Source organism: Arachis stenosperma, chromosome 4 (assembly GCF_014773155.1).
Source record: "Arachis stenosperma cultivar V10309 chromosome 4, arast.V10309.gnm1.PFL2, whole genome shotgun sequence".
Classification (NCBI taxonomy): Eukaryota; Viridiplantae; Streptophyta; class Magnoliopsida; order Fabales; family Fabaceae; genus Arachis; species Arachis stenosperma.
Genome location: NC_080380.1, coordinates 20,060,231 through 20,082,806, shown reverse-complemented (window position 1 = coordinate 20,082,806; position 22,576 = coordinate 20,060,231). Strand labels below are relative to the sequence as shown.

The following is a 22,576-nucleotide window of genomic DNA, read 5'->3' as shown; positions in this document are numbered from 1 at the left end:
CACTTTACCTTTTTGTGTTTAAATGTTTAAAGAATTAACTAATTTACTCACTTTTTTGTTTAAATAAGTATTAAATGTTCGAATTACGTCTTGTACATATAATAATATATTAGCTAGTGATAAAGTATTTCAATTTATAACAAATTAATATTTAATCTGTTGAATAAAAAATAATGTAAATATATATATATATATATATATATAATTTTTTTATCACTATATTAAAAATAAGAGAGTTATATGTTTTTAACTTTATATATAGAATTTATAATATAAATATAATGATATTAGATGTATATATGTTAGAAAATTAAATCAAGAAGTATGCAAGTAATAAAAGTTTAGAAAAGTCAAAGACAAAATTCAATTTGAATTCAAAGTGGTTACAAGTTCATGGTTTATCACCAAGATTCTACAAATTTCTTGTACTATCTATCAACTTGCATGAATTAAAATTTTCATTAAACATGGTTAAAGAATTAAAGAAGCAAAGTTTGAGTTGAATTCAATAATCATCAATTGGCTAGATATTGCTAGAAGCTAACATATTGGAAGCTTGAAGAGTTTTGAAGAATATTCAAGAGAATAGCACAATTACAACATTCTATAATATTGAAGAAATTTAAAATTAAATTGAATTGAAATTAGAAGATTATGAAACTATATGAATACAAATTGAAAGATGATTCATGAAGCCAACTCGTAAAATGGTGGTCATTACAAAATTGAGTGATTTATAAATTATTATTTTAGTAGAAAGCATTGTCTATATAAAGACACATATGCTTTGTGTATTGTGTGTTCCATGTAATAAAAAAATATATGATTATGTGAAGTCCTTCTTTATTCTATTATTTCATATGAGTGTTAGTGAGTTTGAGAGATTGAAAATATGATAATGTTACTTAAGAAAGTGAGTGATCTTGGGGCCAATTGAAGTGTGGGTATTATACTAACAATATAAAAAGTTAATTACAAATTAGTTATGGTATATAAAAGTACGAATTTAATATTTTATAAAAAATTTAATTAATGAATTATAAAAAAAAATATTGAATGCTCTTGTCAATTATTCTTTATATTAGTTATTTCTCTTTATAATAGCTTGGATATAAGTTCGTTGCCCTAATAATATTTTCGCAATTTTTCTTATATATTCAAAGAGAAGGTAGATTGGTGGTGGAGGTGGTTAACTATTTCTGGTGGTGCTAGGTGGACGGTTGAGTTAATGACTGTGTTGTGTCTTTTTGTGACGTACGTACCTGAATGTTGTGGGCTCAAAATTAGTAGTAAGTTTCTTACAAATTAGCATGCGAATTTTACCTAGTCATAGCAATATCAATTATCGACCAAAAAAAAATAGCAATATCAATTAATGGATTAGTTTATTAAAAAAACCCCTTATTTTTACTCATATAATCGTTGATTTCTATATTATTAAAAAAATATTATGTACACATAAAAAAAATTAGATATTAAATTAATATATATATTATTTTACATACTTTTAATATATTTTTTATGTTTTAATACTTAATTATACCGTTGAATGATTTAATGACTAATATTTAATATTATTAATAGAATTTAATTTTGACATATTAATAGTATAAAATATTTTATAAAATTATATAATTATATTTATTTTTGTAGATATTTATTCACATAATTAATATAAAAAAATTATTTTTATTAATGTCATATTATATAATTTAGTATAAGTGTAAACTCACTTTACAAAAATTCTCATAAATATCTCAAGATGTCTAAAAGAAGGGGCAACAATATCCTTACCCGAGAAAATAGGCATTAATTTTCTGCTTAGAGGGCAAATGAAACTTTGATGAGTGGGCGTAGACTAGCTGGGGCCTGGGGTTGATTATGTGAAATATGTTGCATTTCTAGTGTTCTGAATAAGCGTTTAATCCATTCATATCCAATAATTCAGACCCAATTAAATCCATTAAAATTAAATAATTAAATTTCTCTAGACAGTGAGCTGAAAAATGTTGTTCTACATTAGTAATATAATTAACCTGATCATATTTTATCTGACGCTAGATATTTAATCTGCGCATTAGATCAGTATGCTTTTTTTTTTTCTAAACACAATGGTGGTATTTTATTTAATAGAAAAATAAATATAATATATAAAAATTAGGACAAAAGAAATAAAAAAATTTAAATATTCACGAATAAATAAAATAAGTAAAATTGTAAAAAGAAAATAATATAAAGAAATAAATAAGAAAAGAATTAAGATATTATACATAAGGCAAAATAGATAGTTTCTGATTCAACTTAAACGATGTTGCTAGTACTTCTTTTAGAGACTCCTGAATATGCTCGAAAACTCGTCGACACCTCTCTTTCCAAATATTTCAAGCTATAATCAAAACTAGTCGAGCTCTATGAGAGCTTGTTCCCTGAAGTCTAGTTTGTAACATCGAATCTCTCCACCAATTGAAAAACAAGGAACATATAGAGTCTGGGATGAGGTAAGATAAATGATTCTTCTTCCACACTAGATTAGCGTCTCCAAAAAAAATAGACAGTGCATGCATGAGTGATTCTGGTGTTGACTTGTAGATTGGGCAGGTTGTCGGAATGAATGAGAATCACTGGTGGTTGAGAAGCAGAACAGGAAGCTTACCATGAAGAATTTTGGACGCAAAGAGCAGAAGCTTGTGAAAAATTTTTAGCTTCCATAAATGACTCCAAACTGGCCTTGTTGTATGGAGTTCAGACAGAATTCAATGGAAGTATGATAAAATTGGTAAGCAATCCTATACCTTGATACAACATCATATATTTTTGCTCTATTTATCACCAATTGAATTGTGTTTTCACCTTCTCCTGGAATTACGGAGAAGATTTGTTGAGCAATTTTTGAAGAAAAGTGTATGAGATAATATTTGATTACACTATTTATTTGACAAAAACAAGCCTTTTTCACTTATAATAGATGGTAACTATCTGATAGTAGTGCCGTAAATAGTAGAACAGTGGAGTAAGGAGGAGGGAGCCATGATTCACTGAAGATTCGGATATCACCAAAACTTACTTTTCAACTAATGCATTTTTCTACAATTCACCTCCCTTCAATAATATTTTGCCAACCACAAGAAGGTAAGGTTCCAACTTCTACTGTAAGAATAAAATTAAATCTGAAGTATTTATCTTTAAGTATTTTAGAAAAACAAAAAGAATTAGGTTAAGTCATGATTTTTCAAATTTATTTACCTAAAAGAGCCAGGTTTTGAGTCCTAAGATCTTTGAAATTAAGTCCACCTTCTTTTTTAGATCTAGTAATCTTATCCCTACTAATCCACACTATTTGCCTTTGAGAACCTTGTTGCCCCACTAGAACTGGGTTAGAATACTATGAATTTCATTTAACAAGTTGTCCGAAAGTTTAAAACATGAGAAAGTGTAGATTGGTATGGCTTCACCAACTACTTGGAGTAATACCTGTCTTCCTTTATTAGATAATAAGCACATTCTTTATCCTTGTGTCCTTTTGAGAACCTTATCTTTGATTAAGTTGAATGTTTCTTTTTTCAGTAGATCCAAATATTTATCATGTGCATCTATGCGAGAAATATTCAGTTGGACTGTTAGAAAAATTCTAATTAAGGGGTGGAAATAGGTCAGGTGGTCTATCAGGTGCCTACAACCTGACCTATATTCGGCTTGGCTTGGCTTATCATAAAATAGTTTCAAGTCCAAATTAATTTAAAAGTCTAATTCTGTTAATAAGCCAAATTCAAACTTACAAAATAGTCTAATAGGCATGTCAGACTTGTTTGAGCCTATTAAAATATAAATAAATATAAAAATAAGTAGTTATAGCTAGTTAATTTTAATATACATATAATATGGTTATATTAATATTGAACATCGATTTTAATGATGATGAATGCCACCATTTTCCCCTTCAATTCTAAAATCTTGTCCTTCAAATATTAATTTAACACGAGCAACAACTCAATTCTGAATGAAACTTATAATTTGAGCCTTCACGTGCTAATTCTATTCCTTATAAGCATGCATGTTTGTGACCAAATTTTAGCTATTAAAATTAAACTAAACAGCTTGCCCTAATTAAACAGTATCTTATCTCGTGTTAGAATTGCTACACCCTCTACACATGCTCACAAATTAAACAATGTCATAATATTGATCAATTTGTATTTTTCAAAAACATTTTTGCTAAGATTCTAATTAGAATATTAGAGTGATGCCAAAATCGATTTTGGATTTACCCAATTATTGAACCAATAATGAAGATCATCAATAATAATAGCTATTATTGGTAATAATAGAAAGAAACTCTCGTGAAGTTATAGCAAAATCACAATTCTTATTCATGAAAGCAACTGAAAAGTTGTTTCATCACTCACGTAAAATGCTTATTTCTATATTAATGTGAGATTCGATCGAGAAATTGTTGTTATTAAAGTAAATAACTTATACCTCAGCTAGTTTTATCCACACTGTTTTTTGGAAATGGGAAAATTTAATCAATTACACCAATCCTATTTTCATAGTTTGTGAGAAATTCAGAAATTTAAAAGAGGAAAATGTGATTTGTTTTTTCCCTTATACATAAAAACTTGGGTTAATTCGTAATAAAGTCATATTCATTAATATCAAAACACCACTAATAAATATTGAGAATATTTTCAAAAATACGAAATTGGTTATGAACATATTAGGTTATGTATTTAGTTTCTTAAGAGTGTGGTTAGGTCAAACATATTAGGAGTCCCATTTATTAGGATTTTCACATTTGTTGTTGATATAGTCTGATCTTTATAGATGTAAAACAATTTTAAAAAATGAGTAAGTTAATCATTTAACCAACTTAAGTTTAGTTAATTTTGATATCAAATAATGGATCAATATATATTAAAATGTATTTCGTCTAAATTGAACTAGTTATAGATATTCAGTCTAAATGTAAAATAGAGTGTATTAAAAGAATTTTTTACTTTGATTGAGAATATCATATTCTTGATATTCATAACTTTTAAAAATGTAAAACAATTTTCACGCATCAACCTAGGTTTTAACTTTCAAAAATATATTAGCCATACCCAATTCTAATCCAACTTAACTAACATTTGAAACAAATAAATAAATAATCTATATAACAGACCAAAAGTTTGACAATATATATGAATACAAATTCTAACAGGCTCGTTTAATTTTGGTCTTCCCCTTTTGTATTTATTTTTTACGCAACTCAAATTAAAGTCGTGAATTTTAGTCATTTATTAGTATATTATTTTATTATTTTAGCTTCTAGGCTATGTATTCTTTTTAGTCTCTCATCTACATCACGAGTGAAAACAACGTTTTATTATAATATTTCACACAAGTAACGTTGTGATGGTATTTAACTAATCGGCCACTTCAATTTCTCCTAATGGAGCTACCTCACCAAAATTCTAAGTTTAATTTTTGCATAATTAACATGCTTTTTTAATACGACAATTTATGATAATGATAACTTCATTCTTTTTAGTTTCAAATTCTTTGATAGATTTTCTTTGTTATACTAACTTCTAAGGATTAATAGTAGTCAAATTAATTCTTAAAATATGATTCTTTCCTTAAATTTTTTATTAAATAATTTTATATATCAATCAAATCGGTCTTTCAAACATTATAAATTAATTATTTTTATTCTTCAGTCATCCAATTAATAATTATTAACGATTGATGATATGATATGTTAACTCACATTATACATGACACCTAGTATATCTAACAATTAGACGTTGAATAAATATATTTATGAAAATATATCATTTTAGTGTCGTTAGGTTATATTAGGATTAGATTATATTTTATATAATTGAAAAAATGGATTAAATTGATAAATTTACAGAAATATATTTATTCAGTGTCCAATTGAACATACTAAATATCATGCATATTAATATTTTATATAATCAATAATCATTGATAAAAACTTTTAATTGAGTACAAAAAGACATTATTAATTTGTAATCTTTAAAGGACTAATTTGATTGATAAAATTTTTTAGAGACATTTAAAAAATGACCGATTTTTTAGAAATTAATTTAACTATTAATTCTTTAAAATCATAATAATTTTTATTTTTTTTAATTTTTTTTAAATGAGTCTGTTTGTTACATACTTTTCAGGAGCAGAGTGAGTGTATATGTAAGGTATGGAAGAGAGTTCCTTTAGATGAGAGTCTTATTCCAATAAATGAATGGTGTATTGGTGATTTGGTGTTGTTCCCTTCACAACTTTATGTAATGTCATTTTCATTACAGACATAAAGCTAAGGCAGCCTCTTATAGCAAATAAATAAATAAATGACACCACACAATACAAAATACAAATGTACAATACTGTTTCATCTTTTACAGCTAAAGAATTTGAGGATCTTTGGGAATCTATATTGGTAACCCTCAAATCTTATACTTGTGTTAAAACGTAACTTCCCTTAATAATTAAGTTTGAAAATTATTACATGTGTTTTGATAGTTGAGTAGTCAATTCAACTTAAATAACTCCTATTTTTAATAGTTTTTATCAAACCAATTTAATCCTTATTAATAGGTGTCAAATTAATTTTTACATTTTTTTAAATAATTTATAGAAACAATAAATTTCAAATTTTGTCTTTCACCAAAACTATGGAGTAGAATAATTTTTTTTAATTTGATAAATTTGTCACTTAATATATTTTTATTTGATGAATTTGTCCCTAACTATTAAAAACGAGACAAAAAATGTTAGTGGAATCGTACATGTATTAATTTCTTACTAAAATATTAATTTGTCATCCTTCTTTTGAATAACAATGATTTAACTAATCATTTTTTAAATTTTAAGCGATAATTTTCTTATTCTTATAGTAACAATATAATATATATGTTGAAATGTCACGCGTATATTCTCCATTTTAACTCATTTTATCAATTTCAAGTTTTGCTGTCTTGCATATAAAAGAACCAAGAAGCTAGTAAAAATTATAGTTCTCACGAGTTATTTTAATTAAGCTTTAAACTAATTTTTGAAATTAGTCACACGTATTAAAATAGTTTCTAAAATTTTAATTGTATTAATTATATTTTTGAGATTGACAAAAATATATCATATTAGTCCTTATAAATATTTAATAGAAAAGGATTAAGAGATTAACATGGTATATTTTTGTCAAATTTAAAAATATAATTAATACAATTAAAATTTTAGAAATTATTTTAAGACAGACGACCAATTTCAAGGACTATTTTAAAATTTAATTTCGAGATATTTAATACTCACACGCAAAAAAATATGTATGTAATGGCGGAGCTTTAAAAAATATTTTAGGGTCCAATAAAAAATTTAAACATGAAATTATATAATAATATTTATATTATAGTAAAATTTATAAATAAAATTAATTTTAAAATAATATTTTTCAAATTTTAAATGCGTTAAGATTTTTAATAATTGAATTAAAATAAAAATTTTGGTAATTTTTTAATATAAATAACTAAATTATCTTTAACAAAATATCTTTTAACTTATTTTTTAATCTTGTCTACATCAGCTTTAAAATAATTAATTTATTGGGAATGTTTAAAGATTTCATTGGTCTTTAATTAATTAATTGTTGTTATTTATTTGAAATTAAAAAATGTATTAAGTGAATGAAAAAATATAAGACTTTAACACATGACATTTTACTTTGTATTTTAAACTCTAACCAATTGAACTAGTTATATCAATTGATTACCAACTACTAATAGTTTTATAAAAAATTTGAGAGGGGGCCATATATAACTTCCCATTGTCCCTACAAAAATTTACGAGACGAAGATAAATAAATTTGTGTTTATACGTATTCATATGTATCTGTATTTATATTTAGAGAAAATGATAAATAAATTTTTTATTTTTTTAACTCAAAAATAATATTTTTTTATTAATTGAAATTACAAAAATGTCTGTAAATTTTTAAAATACGAGACATCTAAATCTTTTAATTCAAAATATATAAAGATAAATAAATTTCATATAAAAATCTAGATATCTTACATTATAAAAAAGGTAACATATATTTTTTATTTTTGAAGTTTGTGAAAAATTTTAAAAATATTTTTAAGTTTTATTTTATTTCAATTTTGTTCTTGAAGTTTTTTATTTGCATCAAATATATTTTGACAGTTAAATTTTCAGAAAATCTAATATCAATCCAACAATAATATATGATACCTATAACTACAACAGAGGCGAAGTTTAGCGGCGGTTTTTTCTCCCTTTAGCGGCGGTTTTAAACCGCCACAAAATAGATTCCCGGCGGCTATGGAGACCGCCTTGGTTATGAGCGCTGGGAGTGAGTTTAGCGGCGGTTTCCAGCAACCGCTGGTATAACCGCCGCTAAATACGTATTTCGCGGCATTTGTCTGATTTGCTTGTGTTAAAAATTATTCTTATAAAATTATTTCTAAATTCATCCTATATTTTTTGAAAAATTAGCCAAGAGTTGCATTTTGATGCAAATCAAAATTTTCTAGAACAAAATTAAAATAAAATAAAATTTAAGAATATTTTTAAAATTTTAATAAATTTTAGAAACAAAAAAATATATTTTACTTTTTAAAAAAATATTTTTTTTGTATTTTTTAATTAATTATAATTTATTTATCTTCTAATTAAAAAAAACCATGGACCTATTTATTCTTTTTCCTATATCTATGCATGCTTTCATTTATAATCTTATAAAAAGGTGACTAGAGAAAAATGAATATATTAGTTGTATTGTAACTAACATAATATTGAAACCCTAAGTAAGAAATAAGAATGAAATTGAATATTCGGAAATGGTCCAACTCAAAATAAAGTCCAATTCCGACAAGTCAACATAGTCTCTCTGTGGAAGCACGAGCCGCACAGTTGTCAAAGGAATCAAATTAAAGCCTCATAATGTGTTCTTCACAACAATACTTCCAAACCTCCTAAATTGACATAACAGCTACCAATGTTTTGCAGATTCATAACATTGCTACATGTCATCAACCTCTATATGTAGCTAAAATCCATTCCAATTTTTTGTTGGGGCTCAGTTCTCATCGTCCCCCTGCTACCTCAATCTCACAATGATCCTTTTTCCGTTTGTGGAGAAATTATAACAACTCATAGAATGTTGCAACTTGCAAATCATATAAATGTACATCATTTTGTCCTTTTAATATTATTCTTGTGTTAAGTAAAGATTTAATTTTATCTTTTAGATCAGAGAGTAAGTATATTATTAGATTTTGAATAAAACTCAAATTAGTATTTTGAATAATAATGCATCGTTTTTATCTTAATTTTTTTTATCAAATTTTAAAGTTGTTTCCAACGTTTTAAATGATCTATTTAAATTTAGAGTTAAGTACGATTTTAGTCCTTAAAGTATAGGTCGAAAATTTTTTTCGTCTCCAACATTTTTTGCATACAAAATCGTCCCTAAAATTTAACTTAATTTTAAAATTGTCTTTTTTACCAAAATTTTAATTTTTATTACTAAATTACCCCTAATAAAAAAATTATAAATAAATAAATAAATAGAAACAGAACGGATAAGAGAAAAGAAGGGAGGATCACGAGAGGGGGGCGGGGGAAGAAGAGGAGAAAGGGCAAAGGGGGACTCCGCTGGCGAGGTTTGGAGTCGCCGTCATTGTTGGAAATCAGAACCAGAGGGATAAAGGAGACGCGAGCCTTGCCGTCGTTGAAGAACTCATGAAGAGAGAGAAAACGCACGGCCAGGGAGAGGAAGAGGGATGTCTCGTCGTCGTCGCGCTCCACCACTACTGCCGGTGCTTCTGGTCCTCGCTGCCGCTTTTGGTCCTCGTCGCCACTTTGCGTCCTCGCCACTAGTCCTCTCCAGGATTCTGTTTCTGATTCGTTTTGCTTTTACTTCTAATTTCATCTACTTCTGATTTGATCTTCTACTTCTGATTGTATTGTTCTTGTGCTTCTGATTCTGATTCATTGTTCTTGTGCTTCTGATTCAGATTCTGTTTCTTTGATCTTATTGCACGTCCATGAGCGACTGTTTCTACCTTTGTTTCTGCTTTTGTTTCTGCATTTGTTTCTACAGGGATAGCTCCTTTGAGGAGTCAGAGAAAGAGGAGGAGGAACGGTAGCTGTGTAAGACGGTGCCTAGGACGGTGACAATGATGACAGCGCTGAAGACCATGGAGGAGACCAGTGGCTATTTTTGCATTTGTTTCTGCTTTTGTTTCTGCATTCTGTTTCTATGTTTGTTTCTAGTTTTCTTTTTTCCTTAGTTGGTGTTTACAAGTGAATAGTGAAAACGGAAAAAGAGAGCTACAATATTTCTGTTTCTAGAATAGAAAGAGGTATCGTTAGCTCTCTATTTTTGCTTTTGCGTTTGTTTCTATTTCTGTTTTTGCTGCTGATGAAGAAGAAGAGATGTTGTGAAGAAGAAGAAGAAGAAAAGGGTATTCTGGTTCGAAGGACGATTTTAAAATTACATCGAACCTTAGAGATGATTTTGTATGCAAAAAAAGGTTGAAGACAAAAATTATTTTAGCCTATATATATTTTAAAAATCAAAATCATACTTAACCCTTAAATTTAAGTCAATAACGTTTTAAAATTATTACAATATTATCCTGCAGTTAACTCTATTAATAATTCTATAAAATACACATTTGAACATTATAATCCATTGTACTACTGATATCAAATTACTATTAGTAAAACATATAAAATTAAATAAATAAAAGAAAAATAATGCTAGCAATATACAAAGTCCTAATTACATTTTATTCTCTCATATGCTAATAATATTATTTTTCTTTTATTCTCTCATATCCTAATTACATTTTACTACAGATTATAACGTTTATTATGCATTTTAGCCATAGAATTATTAACAAAGTTGATAATAGAACAATATTATAATATCTTTAAAATATTAAGAGTTTAAGCAAATTTTTTTAAAATATTAAAAATAATTTTAAAATTTATCCCAAATTTTGAAAAAAAAATGAGATTTTATTCTTCATTTAAAAACAAAAATCTAATCATGAATTCGAACTCTTATCTTAAAGTGTCATTTGTTTTGAGGTATTGAGACAAAATTTAGAAAATTGAGATTTAATATCATATTTGTTGGTTTAGAAATTGATAATAAAATTTCAGTATCTGTTTTTAAAATTTTAGTATTTTAATACTTTTAAAAAGTTGAGACTAAAGAGACTGAAATTTTTTAAGACAAAAACTGAAATTTTAATAATATTTTATACTTAAAATACCTTTATTTTAATTAATTAATTCTAACTTTATCTTTTATATAAATTAAATTAAAATTTTATTTTTATTTTAATCCCTGTCTCCTATTTTATATCGAATATAATATTAAAATTTATTTTAATTTTTATCTTTCATTCTCAATCTCTCAAATCCTATTTGATCACATTCAAATGATTACTATTTACTGAATTGTGTATCCAATAGTTAAGATAGATGTCGCTATTTACTCAATCCTATTATCAACTATTTTTTTTTTTGTCATGACCCCATTATCAACTATTAAACACTATAAATGAATCTAACTTCAACATTACATAGGCTTTGTTTTAAGATGCATGACCCACAAACCAAAATCAACATTAAAATTTGTAAGAAAGTTGCTCCTCGGTGTCCTTAAGATCTTCACACAAATTTTTTTTCTCCCTTGCTTCCTAATAAAACGCATGTAATTGTCAATTCGACTTGGACTGTGTCATATGTATAAATTAAAAATACTATTAAATCAGTCATATGTATAAGAAATAAATTTTAATATAGAATATACATTAAAAATTAATAAACAAAATATATAATTATATATAAGTTTAATTTTAATACATTAACTATGTAAAGTATTTTATATTGTTGTGCAATCACATCTATTTTTTGGATGACCAACATAGTTAAAGTAAAAGATAGTTATTTTTATTGATGTAACATTACGTAATTGAATTATAAAATTAGTTTACATCAAAATTAAATTCTATATATAAATACAAAGTAACTAATTTTTTATGTGCATATAATATTTTTATTGATATTTACATTTGATTTTCATAAGATAATGTAGTTTTTTATAAGAGAATCTAGTGTTTTTTTTTTCTTTCTAAAAATGCAGTGCAACACTTTCCAATAGAAACGATGAATGAGCAGTTATCCCATTATGCAAATGGAAGAAAGAAAAAGTAAAGAGAGAAAAAAGCAAAGGCATTGTGATAAGGTACACGTGAAGTTGAGCACTAAAAATGTTAATGCTTGTTTTCAACCTTTTTCCCTCTCAACAGAAAAGAAGAAAAAGGAAACGGTCTATTTTTTGTCTGAAAGCAATGGAAGATCAAACGGTGCCAATAAATATTTGGAATCTTGCTGGAATAGTCACGGGACAGAAAATAATACACTCTTGCTATTTCAACCTTTTAAAAATAGTTCTCAAGTGTTTATCATACTATAGGTTTAAGGCTTGATTTGGTATTTAGGTAAATATATAGATATATTAGGAGATATAAATACGTTTAAGAAAGAAGATAATTTCAGAAATAAGTAAAATATTTTTGCCTAAAAGTAAAATTTAGTTGTTTATGGAAGTTACTGAGTTAAAATTATGCATGCATTAGGTTAGAGAACTTACATTATAATATTTGGATACGAAAATAGAAAATAACAAGAATACGAATTATTATATCAATATATTTAAAATGAATTATTCTAATTGAATAATCGTATTTAAATTAGTTTTTGAGATCTTAAAATCAGACATTTTAGTCTTAAATTTTAAAATATATAAAATTGTTTTTAACGTCTATCTTTCTTAGACAATATAATTCTTGTTCAAATTTAATTTAAAAAATAAAATATAAAATAATTTTTTAAAAATTAAAAAAATCTCAAAATAATTTTTAAAAATTTTTAAAATTTTTAAAATGATCATTTCAATTAAACAAATCAAATTAAAAGAAGATTGAATTATCTAAGAGAGATAAACATTAATAATTATTTTGTATATTTTAAACCTAAAAAATTAAAATATTCAAAAATTAATTTGAATAATTTTTATTTTTTATAGGAAAAGTATATGTAGACAATGAAAATATTAAATAATGTGATCAATGGATATATTGGATGTTCAATTCACTAGGTGTACTGGTAGTTATTCTAATATTAAGATTTAAATGGATAATTTAGGAGTATAGTGTATTTTTACTTTATTTAACCAATTTTAGAACTCATTGTTCACAAAAATGGTTGTGTAGCTAGCAAATTACTTTTTTATATTATTCAGTGAATCGAAACTAAACTCAGCATTGATTATACCAAAACCTAAAAGGACAGAGTATGTGTAAATATGATATTTAAATATTAAATAAAAAGAGAAATTAATCGCTAATACTATATAGTTTAGAGAAGCTTGCATAGCTCCAGTTTCATCATCTTCACCTCTCAAAGAACCAAAAAAGCATCAGAAGCAATAATCAGAATTCACAAGGCTCTCTCAGTTCTCCACCCTTTGATCTTCTTGATTACTATGAAAAGATGATAGACCTCAAGTACATTTGGGTTCTTGTTTCAATCAACAGATACATTCATGAAACCTTGTCAAATGAGAGAACAAGGAATGCTCTAAAGCTGAAATGCACCTCAAAACTAAGGATTCAAAAGCAAGAGTTCTTTGAATTCTCTGAGCAATCAGTGCTATCCAATTTGTACTGGGGAATTGACAGCATTGAAGCTGCAATTCAAGCTCAGAAGCCAGAGGAAAAGTCCTTCAGGCTCATGAACTCAGAACAAATGCTTCAGGTACCAGCAATGCTTGATGAGGAAGAAGTAACCGCCACGGTTTCAAACCGTTACTTGGTGTGCTGCTCCTATTTTTACCTCTCAGTTGTTAGGAACCTGCAGGGTGATGAGTGGCAATCTGCACTGCATTTTCTTCAAGCTGTGTTGGTGTCACCAAGGATTGTTTGCAATGAATTTGCAACTGAACTTTCTCAGAGCCTTTTCCCTCAAGAAACCATCATGTTGCTGAGAAGGAAGAAGCAGAATGTGAAGAACAACAGTGGAAGCATGAGTTCTAGTTCTGAGGATGAAGTGAATGAAGCAATTAGGGATATTGCAAGAAGTTATAAGGAAGGTTTGGTGTATTATCAGGTTATGCTTTATGGAGAGAATCCATGGTGGAGAAGTTATTGCAGCACCAAACACCAATCACCACAATATGTGTAAGAGTTATTATTCATACTTGCTGCTTTTCAAAACTACTTTGCCTCAACAATGATGCTATTTTCTGACTCAAGAACATAAAAAAGGTTATATTTTTAGTTTTGAGTAACTAAATTTCCCTAATCATGTTTCTAACATCAATAATCCAGATACAGATTATGATGTTTGAAGAGATAAAAAGAAGATTTCAAGTAATTTTAATGACGAATAGGTTGAAATATGTTGCACATTTCATCCACAGTGCTCAGTGCTAACAAACATGAACATAATCATAGTTATTATTCTTTAAGGTGATTATTAAAGTTAAATAAGAGACTGCCTTTTGAAGCCAAAAATAACACACTGGAGTTTGAAATGTTTACTTTGTCATCTGAAAATAACTCATTGCCATGTTCAGGGATGCACCAAATACCAGCTGTGTTTCTCCTAATTCATTTCAACATGAACCAAGATTGAAAACCTGCAATATGGTAAGTCTTTCTCTGATTTCTAATACTAGCACATAAGGTTATGTGTGTTTCAATTTGGGAAAAAAATTTGCAATTAAAATCTTGTATATAATTGAAGAAAGTGAGTTGGTTTTTCTAAGACTAAGTTTAAAATTTTATGAAAATATGTGAAAAAAATCTGCTTTTTCTACCAGTAAAAGGGTTTAAAAAAGAGAAAAAATTCCAAATTTTACATTATGCAATAGTTTACTTAGAATGTCAAATCATAGGTGCATCAAAAACTTCTCTGTTTTGCACATTTATTTCCCCTTATGTTTGTGATATATCATGAATATAATGCAGTATGATAAAGTTCATCCACTTGGTCCCCAAGATGTGATGCATAATATGGAAGACAGAAAATTTCACATAAGAGCCAAAATAACAAAAGCAAATGATCTACAGAGAGAAACTTATGACAGGTTTGGCCACTAATGAAGTCTTAACATCCAAGTTTTGTTTGTTTGTCTCTAACTTTATATCAGTGCCTAGTAGTAGTATAGGTATCTCATTATTACAGTTCATAATTGTAACATTCACATTTTGTTTGTTTGCCTCCAACTTTATTTCAATAGTTAGTGTGTAATTGTAGCATCCACACTTTGTTTGTTTGTCTTTCATTGTATGTATATAAATTTTTAGTATTTGTAAAATGGGAAATTTATTGTTTTTGTCCCCATAAGATTTGTGAGATTTTGATCCAAAAAATTCTAGAAATAAGCGAAATTAGTCAGTATTGTTATCGTACATACAAATCAACTTCACATTTATGGTTCAAAGCATAAGCATCCATTATCAGTTTAATCTTTATGGAACCCAATTTTATTTACTAAACGAAAATTTTTGCACCATAACCACAAAATTTTACAGGGACCAAAACAATATATCATTAATTTTGCACAGACCAAAAGCTTAAATGGCCTATTGTTATAAAAAATAAGCCTATTAGAGGCAGTTCAGTTCTATAATTCATAATTGTCTTCTGGAATTTTATCTTTCTAGGAAGCTACATCAATCCTATGCCTTGGATCATGCTGTGAAATATTCCGGGCAAGAACAGCTGAATGAAAGAAGTGTGGTTAATTTTGATTCGACCATATTCAACAGAGCCAGAGAAGATTCTACTTTATCCATCTCAAATTTCCATGTAGATGATGGAATAATTGAGGAAGCATTGCAGCCACTAAAATTCCATCTCTTTGACAATGTAACATCTAAATCTCCTTCCAAACATTGGCTCAGCCAGAAAGATCATGAAGAAAGTTCTAAAACAAAATCACGAAGATATTCCCTACAGGATCTTTCAGGAGTGATTCAAAGAATCTCAGAACTGCATTATTCAGAAGCATTAGGAAAGTGTGGACAAGAATATACGGTTGACATTGCATCTATCTACGAGTATTTGACCGATTCATCAGGCACTAGTTATGCTTCCTTGAGGGATGCCATCTTGGATGAACTGCTAGTAGCTATCTCAACATCCAAAGAGGAAAGAGAAATTAGAGCTTCTGTGTCTATTCTCACTACAATAATTTCAAGAAACAAATCAGTCATAGAAGACATCAAGAAGAAAGGTTTAAAGTTGTGTGATCTTGCTAGTGCTCTAAAACAAAATGTTCATGAGGCTGCAATTCTCATCTATTTGATAAATCCATCACCTATAGACATAAAAACATTGGAACTTCTACCAATACTTGTTGAGATCGTATGCACCTCACATAGTTACAAGAATAAGCCAGAGCCCCTTCTTCTGACGCCTCATGCAGCATCATTGATGATCATTGAAGAACTAGTGACTTCGTTCGACTATGCAACGAATAACATGCATTTGGCTGCGATCAGTTCCCCTCATGTTCTCAGTGGACTTCTAGAAGTTGCTAGGAATGATAATCTAGAAGAGTTTTTCTCTTTAACCACCATTCTTATAAAATGCATGCAGTTTGATGCACAATGTAGACAGTATGTATCACAATACACTCCTCTTGCTCCTTTTATCCATCTTCTGCAGACGGAAAATACCCGGGCCAAATGCATGGCACTTGAATTTTTCCATGAAATCCTTTGCATACCGCGGTATAACTCTGCAAACAGTCTTTAATTTACATTCTATTTTAAGATAATTGACTAGAATTTGTTGTACTTGTACTGTCCTTGTTCAAGGAAGCTTTGTGTCATTAATTTTCACATTTGGTTTCCAGATCATCGGCCATTAATCTGTTGCAGCGTATACAGCAAGAAGGAGGCATCAATGTTATGCAGATACTAAGGATTTGTACTCATCAATTACAACCTGATCACCAGCTTTTTGCAGCAAACATACTACTTCAGTTAGAAACATTGGTAAACTATGAAATTCGGAAAAATTTTTATCCTCACTTTTCAGTAATGAAGCTCCCTAGGATGAAAGATTGATTTGATACAAATCAGTATATTGGGATATTTCATTTCATTTTCTTTAACTCAGTATACATGGTGTTATTGATTAACTAATACAAACAGCAACAACAAAGTCTTATCCCACTTGGTGGAGTCGGCTTATTGATTAGCTAATAGAAGAAACAAAAATATTCATCAAAAGAAGATATCATATGAATCACATGTTAAAAGTTTGTTCATTTGATCACTAAATGATACATTTTTGGCACAAAGCCGTAGAAACTTTTTGCCCTGTAGTCATGTCAATTCAATTTTCTTAAATGTTTGTGTTCACGGAAATTTTTTTGACAATGGCCACATGAATTAGAATAAGTTATTGTAAAATATGAGGACCAATAAATGACTAACAAACCAAAATAATATCATGCAGAACCCATGTGATAAAAGCTTGTTCAGAGTAGAAGCAGTGAAGGTCCTTCTAAGGGCATTGGTATCTCAGGAAAGCTCAGAGCAGATATTATCTGCATCCATTTTATCAAATCTTGCAGGAACATATGCGTGGACAGGAGAACCATATACAGCTGCATGGTTGCTGAGGAAGACAGGATTGAACTCTCCCTATCACCACAATATGATAAGAAACTTCAACTGGTTGGATCAGAGTCTACAGGTACAGCTTCCTTAAATGTTTATATGAGAAAAAAGTTCAAAGTTCATCTATATCTACATACAAACGATTTTATAAAAATGATAATATATGAATACTTAAAGCAATCTTCATCAATTCTTAATAATTATGTTAGATATGATTGACTGTTCCAAATAATAGATAGGATGATCAAATGAACAATATTATTTTTAGTTCATAAAAGTAGCCAATAATAAAAAGAAGTTTAATCTAGCAGTATTGATGCATATACACATACGATATGCATACATGAGGAAAGTTGAGGTATTTGTGCATCATAGAAATACATGTATATGATTTGTGCTGTTCAGAAAGATATAATGGAGATGAGCAAATTTCATGATTATGCAGGATACTGGCACAGACTTATGGTGCAGTAAAATTGCAAAATCTATGTTAAGTGTTGGAGATTCCATCTTCCATGCTTTAGAGAGTGGATTAAGAAGCAAGATGAAAATGGTCTCTAGAGATTGCCTTGTAGCAATTTCATGGCTCGGATGTCAAATATCTAAAAGCTCGGATAGCCTCAGATATTCGGCATCCGAGATCATACTGAGTGGAATCGAGCAATTCCTGCATCCTGGGATGGAGCTAGAAGAAAGACTTCTAGCATGTCTATGCATTTATAATTATGCCACTGGTAAAGGTAACCTGGCCACCGTAGCATATGAGAATTAAAAAATGCTATAAAAAATGTCTTAATCATAGGAATTCTGTTGCTGCACTATGTGTTGATTATGAGTTTTTTCTTTCCTCTCTATTTTTTTAATGTAGGAAAGCAGAAACTGATTCATTTCTCTGAAGGAGTAAAAGAATCGTTACGACGTCTTTCAAATGTAACTTGGATGGCTGAGGAATTACACAAAGTAGCTGATTTCCTGTTGCCAAACATATCAGTAAGTACTCATTCATGTATCAGGTAGTGATAAAACTTGTATGAATAACGTTTATATAATGTCCCCATAATTGGCACAATTGATGACCAACATTGCATAAACATAACAGGTGAATTTATTCCTTAAATATTATGACACAAAACTATGTTTATCAGCAGGCTAAGATCAATGATCAGAGTAAGGAATAAGGACTAAAAGGAATTGCATAATAATTAAATGACTTAAAGTATTATTGTTTTTTAGGTTCTTAAATTTTCTTGAGCTTCTTGTTGTTGTCTATTTCTTTATTCCAGTACCTTGCACTAACTGGTTTATTTTCTACATCACCTCAAATCATTATTATGGTGGTAAGAGCAGCGTATTTCTTGTGTTCACACACAAATCCTTGAGACGAGTCGAAACTTCAATGTAGCAGTTTGCTCCCTCATATACTACAAGGGACTCCTATTCAGTGGATATTCAGATGGTTCAATCAAGGTAAGAACACATGACCCCAGTGAAGGTGTTATGGATTTCTTTTGTTCTAAGCATGGAAAAGAGTTCATGTTAAATCATGTTAGACATAGTAACTAATGTCTGTTTCTGAGGTGAAACCTTCTGAATGGAAAAAGTAAAATCAGAGTTTGTTGGTGAATTAAAAAAGGTGTGGGATATTAGAGGGCACTCAGCTAGTCTTGTATGGGACATTAAGGAGCACAAGAAGTCCGTGACATGCTTTTCGCTATCTGAACCATCAGATAGCCTCTTAAGTGGATCCGCTGATGGAACCATAAGGGTAAGGTTTAACTTTCCATATGCACACCAATTTCTATTATTCTCAACCAGGGTGAAACTGTTATCTTATATAACACAAAATCAAATAGGTGTGGAGAATGGTCCAGAGAAAGTTGGAATGTGTTGAAGTAATAGTCTTCAAGGAACCAATCCATCAGTTACATGCATCGGGTGAAACAATTTTCGCGATTACTGAAAGCCAAGGAATAAAGGTGATGCTTCGGAACTTAGTCATGATTAGTGCTGCATTTGCATAACAGTGAAGCTTTTCAAAGCATATTCAGACACAAAACAAATGTTCCTAATCATGCTTCTAATTACTAGATTAATGCAGAATTGATAACTTTTTAAGACTCCAAAACAATTGTTATATAACACCAACATTTTACATTTACAGATAGCTAATGATTCAAGGGCAATCAGAAATATTTTCAAAGGTAAGCATGTAAAATGCATGACACTAACTAGAGGAAAGTTATACATTGGCTGCACAGATTCAAGCATACAGGTTAGTTTCTCTATTGTTGTACAAACACATTCTACCATTCTAGGACCAATAAGATACAAGTAAACATGGTGTTTCATTTTTAGGAGTATTCCACAACATACAACAGGGAACAAGAAATCAAACCACCAACAAGGAGTTGGATCAAGCAAAGTAAGCCAATACATTCAATTGTAGCATACAGAGATTGGCTCTATAGTGCAAGTAAGCATGTTGAAGGCACAACATTCAAGGTGAGAAACTAAATATTGTTACGAGTTTCAGATTTCAAAACTTTAAAAGAAAAAGAAAAAAACAAACCATTGCTTTGTATTGACATAGATGAATTCTTTAGGAATGGAAGAAAAAAATTGGGAAACCCAAGATTTCAATCCATTCTGACAAAGGAGATAGTGTGATGGCTATGGAAGTGGTAGAAGACTTCATATACCTAATCTCCAGCTCATCTGCAAATAGCATTCAGGTTAATTAAAACAAAAATAAAGATATTACATTAGAAAATTCAAGTATGCTTATAGAAAAGATATATAGTCATTTAATTATATATAACTATTTCATTAAAGAGATTTTAACACATTCCATAACCACAAGTTATATCAAAATAAAAGATTTGATTAGTTGATGATATAAAACTTAAGTGCAAAATGTTTAAATATCTGTCAAATATAGCCAAATTACAACCAAATCAGGTTATCATCAACTGTATAACTTGGAACAATCTTCTAAACCAGATCTGGTTGAGAGGGACACCGAAAAAACTTGGGAGAATATCGGCCGGAAGCAAGATTACAAGCCTTCTCGCCGCGAATGACATTATTCTTTGTGGTACTGAGATGGGACAAATCAAGGTACATGCACAACACATCTAACACCTTTTAGTTAATTTCACTTCAAAAAACAAGAAAAAGAATGCACAAGACAAAATCCTAACCCCAATTTCTTAATGTTTCATTATCTACAGGGATGGATCCCTTTGTAGGAAGAGTTTCAACACACACTTCCCTTTCAAGTTAATTTGGTTTCATGAGGGCTTAGTCAACTTCCAAAATCTAATGCCACAAGATTGTAATAGCTTCAGTTGCCAAAAGCTAAGAGTACATAATTTACATATCAGGGATCACTGCATAGTAAATATTATTATTGTACAGAAAAAAAAACATTGTAACAAATGTTATTATACTAAGCTAGGCTGATATCCCTTTCAGCTATGATTTTGCAAATTTATATGAAGTGTTATCTTAATTGTGAAATGGAACCTCATTGTAATCAGGTGAAATAAATCAAACGCAAAGCAGCAACTACAAAATGTACGTTTTTCCCCCTTTCAGATCAACGTTCGAATCTTATCTTAAAATTTGTAATTGGTCATGCAAGGGGAGAAGGAGGTGTAATCCACTACTATAAAATTATGATGTGTTAACTATACATATTATGAACTTATATTTGAATAAAAAATATATATAATATAAAATGGGTAAAGGATAAATAGGTCCCTAAACTTTTAATTCGTGGACATTTAACTTCCTTAAGAATGGAAAATATAATACGATTCCTGACCTCTCAAAACGCTGTACAAATTGGTACTTCCGTTCAATCTGCTCTCTAATGTCAAACGGAAAAGTCAGATGTGACATTCATGTGGCAATAACGGAGTGATGTATCCGTTACAGGGTAGGATGAGATGTTGACATTCATTTGAAGGACAACTAGGTCCTTCTGCTCTGCCCTAATTCTCCAAATTGGTCCCAGACGCCATCGCACTTGTATAGTTAGGGGTTTGTTGTGTCTAGGGCGTCTATGGTCAGTGAAGGAGGTTGTTCGAGCACCCAACGAGTCCGATTGCCGTCTCACATTCGTTGCATGGAGGCTGGAGATGAGAAGGACGACATTACTCTGATGTGCAGGTGTGGCGTGTATGCTGTACTATACAAGTCCAGGACGCCAACTAACCCCAACCAGTTGTTTCTTGGGTGCCCCTTCTTCAAGGTAACATGGTTCTGTGAAGCTTGAAGTTGGTTCATGTGTTTAGCTGAATTTTGATTTTATTGTTGATGTTGCAGTTAAAAAATTCATCCCACTACAAGTTTTTTGTCTGGATTGATGATCATGTTGCAAAAATTGGGACTAGAGAAAAGTCAATTACTGACAACGAAGTTGACGACCTGGAACAGTGCTTGTGCAAGAATAAAGTAGAACAGAGGCTGGTTAAGTTAGAGAAGAAGCTTGCTTGTCTAGAGAGGGAAAAAAAATCTAATCTGTGGATTATTGTTGTATGTTTGGTAGTAATTTGTACTGCTGTTGTTGTTATTAAGTGTTACTAGATGTTGAGCATCGCTCTTGTGAGAAAAAAATGACATAATGTAGTTATGTTTATTCTTTGATGAATGATAATATGCTGTTGTTGTAACATCATGTCTTTAAATGGCTATATATAATATCATGTTGATGGTTCGGGTATGTAAAATTCATTAAATAATTTGGATCATTGAACATTGAACTATAAGATAAGTTTGAAGGATTACAATCCTAACAAAATATGATAAGCAGTCTCATAACAGGTCACAACCTGAGT

General features: G+C 29.3%; 2 protein-coding genes across 2 annotated transcripts; both read left to right on the top strand.

Annotated features, from left to right (window-relative positions):
- The first annotated feature begins 13,504 nt into the window (after positions 1 to 13,504).
- On the top strand, positions 13,505 to 21,446 carry LOC130973227 (putative E3 ubiquitin-protein ligase LIN-1). The gene is made up of 16 exons (XM_057897662.1): positions 13,505 to 14,276; positions 14,675 to 14,747; positions 15,069 to 15,187; positions 15,768 to 16,838; positions 16,964 to 17,105; positions 17,572 to 17,811; positions 18,181 to 18,475; positions 18,604 to 18,725; positions 19,083 to 19,202; positions 19,369 to 19,500; positions 19,589 to 19,711; positions 19,897 to 20,007; positions 20,091 to 20,237; positions 20,339 to 20,467; positions 20,736 to 20,852; positions 20,966 to 21,446. The coding sequence occupies exons 1-16, from the start codon at positions 13,591 to 13,593 to the stop codon at positions 20,981 to 20,983; spliced, it is 3,645 nt and encodes a 1,214-aa protein (XP_057753645.1). The 5' UTR covers positions 13,505 to 13,590; the 3' UTR covers positions 20,984 to 21,446.
- Positions 21,447 to 21,801: 355 nt separating this feature from the next.
- On the top strand, positions 21,802 to 22,325 carry LOC130974747 (uncharacterized). The gene is made up of 2 exons (XM_057899603.1): positions 21,802 to 21,990; positions 22,065 to 22,325. Exons 1-2 carry the CDS (start codon positions 21,802 to 21,804, stop codon positions 22,323 to 22,325), a joined length of 450 nt encoding a protein of 149 aa, XP_057755586.1.
- Positions 22,326 to 22,576: the final 251 nt, after the last annotated feature.